A 4,077-nucleotide genomic window follows, 5' to 3' on the forward strand; every position below is an offset into this window, starting at 1 on the left:
TTCTTTAAGCATTCGAGTGTGTGATACCAAGGGCTCTGCCACTATAATAAATGTTTGGGTCTGATCAAGTGACGAGCGACTTAATCATATCCAGAACAACCTGCAGCTGCATTATGCGGTGTATTCCGAAAGAAAGAAATGCAGTTATGCAAATATTTTCAAAACAAATATGAAAAAGGAAAGAAATTTGACTAGTATGATTAGAGATATTAAGATACAAATTATTTTTTTTTTCTAATAGTAGGTGTTAAGAGCAAGTCTTATGGCGGAATCCATCTTATTTCAAGTGTGGAAAAATTGTGGAATGTCAAGTCTAGTGGCTTCTAAATTGATGTTTTTTCTATAAAAGATCCAAACAGTGTTCCATGGTTTCGTGCCGGCGGAAAACTAGCTATACTTTTGGGAGTTAACATTGTCTCCTACCCGACCCGATACTTGCTACTGGAAAAGGGTTTCGGATCTCGGGTTGTTTTTAAACTGATGATTGTATGATATAAGTTTTGTGATGATCTTCTTTTGGAGATGTATTACCCCATCTTTGATTTGCATTTTTCCGGCCGGTGGAGGAGCTCTGACGAGTAGAATCTACACATTGTGCGAAGAATGGATCAGTTTTGGCTTTTTAGCATCTCTCCTTGTGGAGGAGGGTTTGTCGATTCAATTGGAAAAAGAAATTCATCTGAGTCTGATCATGCTCCAATGATCAGCTATCCCGTATAGAGTTGCGGGTGTTACTGTCGGGCCCGGTCTTGGATTTTCGGTGGCCCTAAGCAATTTTTATTTTGTGGCCTTGATACAAGAAAAGAAGCTTCGCTAACTTTTTCTTCTTTCTTTTCTTCTTTTGGAGAACAAACAACAAGAATTTATTTAAGGTTGTTGATTAGAAATATATTCTAACAATGCTGACCAAAAAATGTGTGTTTTGTGAAAATTTTCAATGCAAACTCGTTAATAATGGATGTAATATCAAAGTTTCAGACATTTTGTGGCCAATTAACAACGTAGTTAATCAATTGTATTGTCAATAATGTAGAGATTTCTAGATAATCTTTAACGGTAAGGGTAAGTGCTTAACTATCTAACACTAAGAAATAACGAAATGAATGAGAGGGGATAGATAGTGAGAGATCCCCTAGTTTATATAGCGAGTGCTCTTTCTAAACCTTAAAGGCCTATCCTGATCAGGCCCATGATGAAATAGTGGAGTGCTAAGCCTATTGCCGAATGATCAATAAAAATTGAAAATCATCTGATCAACAATTGTCATTTGCTAGATACGAACAGAGAAGAAAAACAATCTTCTAAACACTTGCATTTTAATCGGTAAGGAAGCTGAGTGCACATAACAAGGTAAATTTAAGATATATCACTTTTACGGATTAAAGAGTGAAAAGAACCCCACCACATATATACATCCCCTTCATGCATTGCAAACCACTAAAGAGTTGAAATCTAATTTGACTTTATTTTCGATTTGTGGCCTCCTCACTTTAGCAAGGCTTTGCTTCCTTTAAGGGAGGGCCGGCTCTGGTTACTGTTACGTTCGATGGACCGATCACTATTATTGGATTCTTGTTACCGTTCGATGGGCCGGTCAGTATTATTGGATTCTGGTTGCGTGATTTCGGTTACGAGATTTTGCTGTTTAGAAATCGCATAGTGTTGTATTTATTGGTTTTGTGTCTGTCATGTAATTTTAGGATTTTCCGTGTTTTCTTATTAAAAAAAAGACTCAAATCTAGTACCATTGTGTGGCTCAAATCTTTGTCGTACTCTTTGAGATGGCATGGAATGAAGGGTGTACATTGCTTTTTGTTTTTATCTCTTAGCTAGTTTCTTTCCTGCTTCCTTTAGGTGATTAGATTTATCACTTGGGTTCCTTTTTCATGATTTTTTTTTCGTAAACATATAAAAGAGCAGTGAAAAAAATCACTAGCTGTCATTGACTAAATAACAAACGAGAAGTGATCTATCCATCTAAACGTAAGAAAACTTCTATGTATTGGTCTATGTTTCCTGCTTGGCTAGTTCGAGCAGTTGAGGGCGTTGCTGAAGGCCTTTGCTTAAAAAAAAAGAACAAAAAAAAACGAGAAGTGATCTATCCATCTACTAACCATGACCTTAAATCCTTGACCATAAAGAAATAGGCGGCGGTACATTTAGTGGTACACTATTACACTAAAATTGCTAATTTAACATTCCAAAAACTAAATAGAATCTATTAAAACGGAAAAAAAACGTACATTTTGGGGGTACTACACTGGTACTACTCCGACTCCGACGGATGTCATTTTTTATCTTTAATTCTGTAGTCTAATGAACTACATACAACATCACATATATGCACAACTAAGACAATCTCCACTAACTTTAGGTTTCGCTACAGTTACAAGGTTCTGCTATGAAGAGTTAAAGAATTCATTGGGATCGAATTGAAGGACATCATCATCCTCGAACATCATATCCATGACAAAATTTGGATTACTGTCGGCACTAGAATAAAGCCCGGCTATCCCGTCAACCAGTTCCGACCCAGATGTCGATGGCATCATTGACGTGGTTGGAGATGGATTAAATGCCGATAGATCATTCCAAACGGCAAACTCAGATGATTTGACGGAATCCCTGTTCTTGTGACTAGCAATATCGGCGTATTCTGTGTCGCCTTCGAATTCATGTTTTGCTGAAGAAATTGATGCTGGAAAAGGGAATTCTACTTTTGGGGCATAGTAGTTTGATTCGAAATTGAGTAGACAAGTGTGTCTGGGGTTTGCATCTAAGAATAACTGAGGTCCCTTGAGTTGATTGTTGCAGGTATGCTGACCGATGTATAACACCCGGTACTTGGCTGGTTCTTCTTCAATTCTTTGGACTTGTTTTGTGGCTTGACACCCTTGATCTGTTTTGTGAGTGCACCTAAAATAACTCCTGTGATTGAAAAGTTACTGCATTAGAAACTCTTTCTTTTAGCAGATTAGACACATGATGAGTGCTAGCAATAGGTAAACAGGAATATACTTTGGGAATTTGGTGTTGAGGATTTCTTTCTGGCCGTATTTTCTCCAGGCACGACCGTCGTCGAAAGGTGTTGCAGTTAGTTCCTCTCGTGCATCTGAAGTTTTCCTGGGATTAGATAAATGAAGCTGTTAGTTTGACTTAAATCGGATTATGCTAGGAAATTACAAGTGAACTTGTAAAAATTATTGAGAAAACAAAAAAAAAAAATCAAAGGTTAAAGAGCTATTACCTTCTCTTGTTCGACCCAGATTTCTTCGGAGTGGCAATAGTTCTGATCTCGCCGGTACCTTCCAATTTCCGGCAATCGGAAAACGGAGAATCAACCGCAGTAAGTGCCGGACTGTGACAAACTTCACTGGACGATTCACTGGAACTGAATTTCGAGATTGCATTAGCAAAACATTCGAGGATCTTTGCGACTGAATCTAATACTTCATTCCTAACTGGAATTTCACTTCCTTGGAGTTGCAAATAAACTTGTTTTGCAAATTCTTGACCTCTAACTAGATCTTCCATCACTACTAACTCAAATCGGTATAAGAATATTTTTCTCAGTTTTTCCTCTCTGCTTTGATTTTCTTTTGTTTGGGGTTTTTGTTGGTTTTTTTTTTTTTCTGAAGTGCAAGTAAGAGATAATGTTTGAGGGTTAATAATCGATATTTATACAAGTCGTTAACGCGGGCCTGTTCAGAAAATACACAGAAGCTTAGACGAAGTTACATTGATATTGCGTAAGAGAGAGGTTGCCTGATTACGTCAGTCAATCTACGTCATTCACTCCTTTAACATCTGGTTTTGGGGCTGATTTAGCAGAACAGATTTACAGGTAAGTTTGAGCATCAAAATTTGATATCCTGTTACTACGAAGCTAGGGCTGGGCAGCAAGACGCGCCTAAAATGGTCACGTATCCGTGTCAGGCTTGAATCCAACATTTGGACGCCCGCGTCTTCGCATCGGTGACATCGTATGCATGTCATACACTGTTTAAATACAAATGTCTATTAAAAGTGTTTTTGTGTATGTATTATTTCATTAGTATACATGTTTATAAACAATTT

At 37.6% G+C, this 4,077-nt stretch overlaps 1 protein-coding gene across 1 annotated transcript; it reads right to left on the reverse strand.

The window, feature by feature from the left end:
* Nucleotides 1-2,138: 2,138 nt before the first annotated feature.
* LOC113323249 (probable WRKY transcription factor 70) lies at nucleotides 2,139-3,635 on the reverse strand. Its single transcript, XM_026571532.1, has 3 exons — nucleotides 3,248-3,635; nucleotides 3,019-3,123; nucleotides 2,139-2,928 (listed from the first exon to the last, which is right to left on the reverse strand). Exons 1-3 carry the CDS (start codon nucleotides 3,532-3,534, stop codon nucleotides 2,400-2,402), a joined length of 921 nt encoding a protein of 306 aa, XP_026427317.1. The 5' UTR covers nucleotides 3,535-3,635; the 3' UTR covers nucleotides 2,139-2,399.
* Between the last annotated feature and the right edge of the window lie 442 nt (nucleotides 3,636-4,077).

The sequence above is a fragment of the Papaver somniferum genome, chromosome 11 (assembly GCF_003573695.1).
Source record: "Papaver somniferum cultivar HN1 chromosome 11, ASM357369v1, whole genome shotgun sequence".
Lineage (NCBI taxonomy): Eukaryota > Viridiplantae > Streptophyta > Magnoliopsida > Ranunculales > Papaveraceae > Papaver > Papaver somniferum.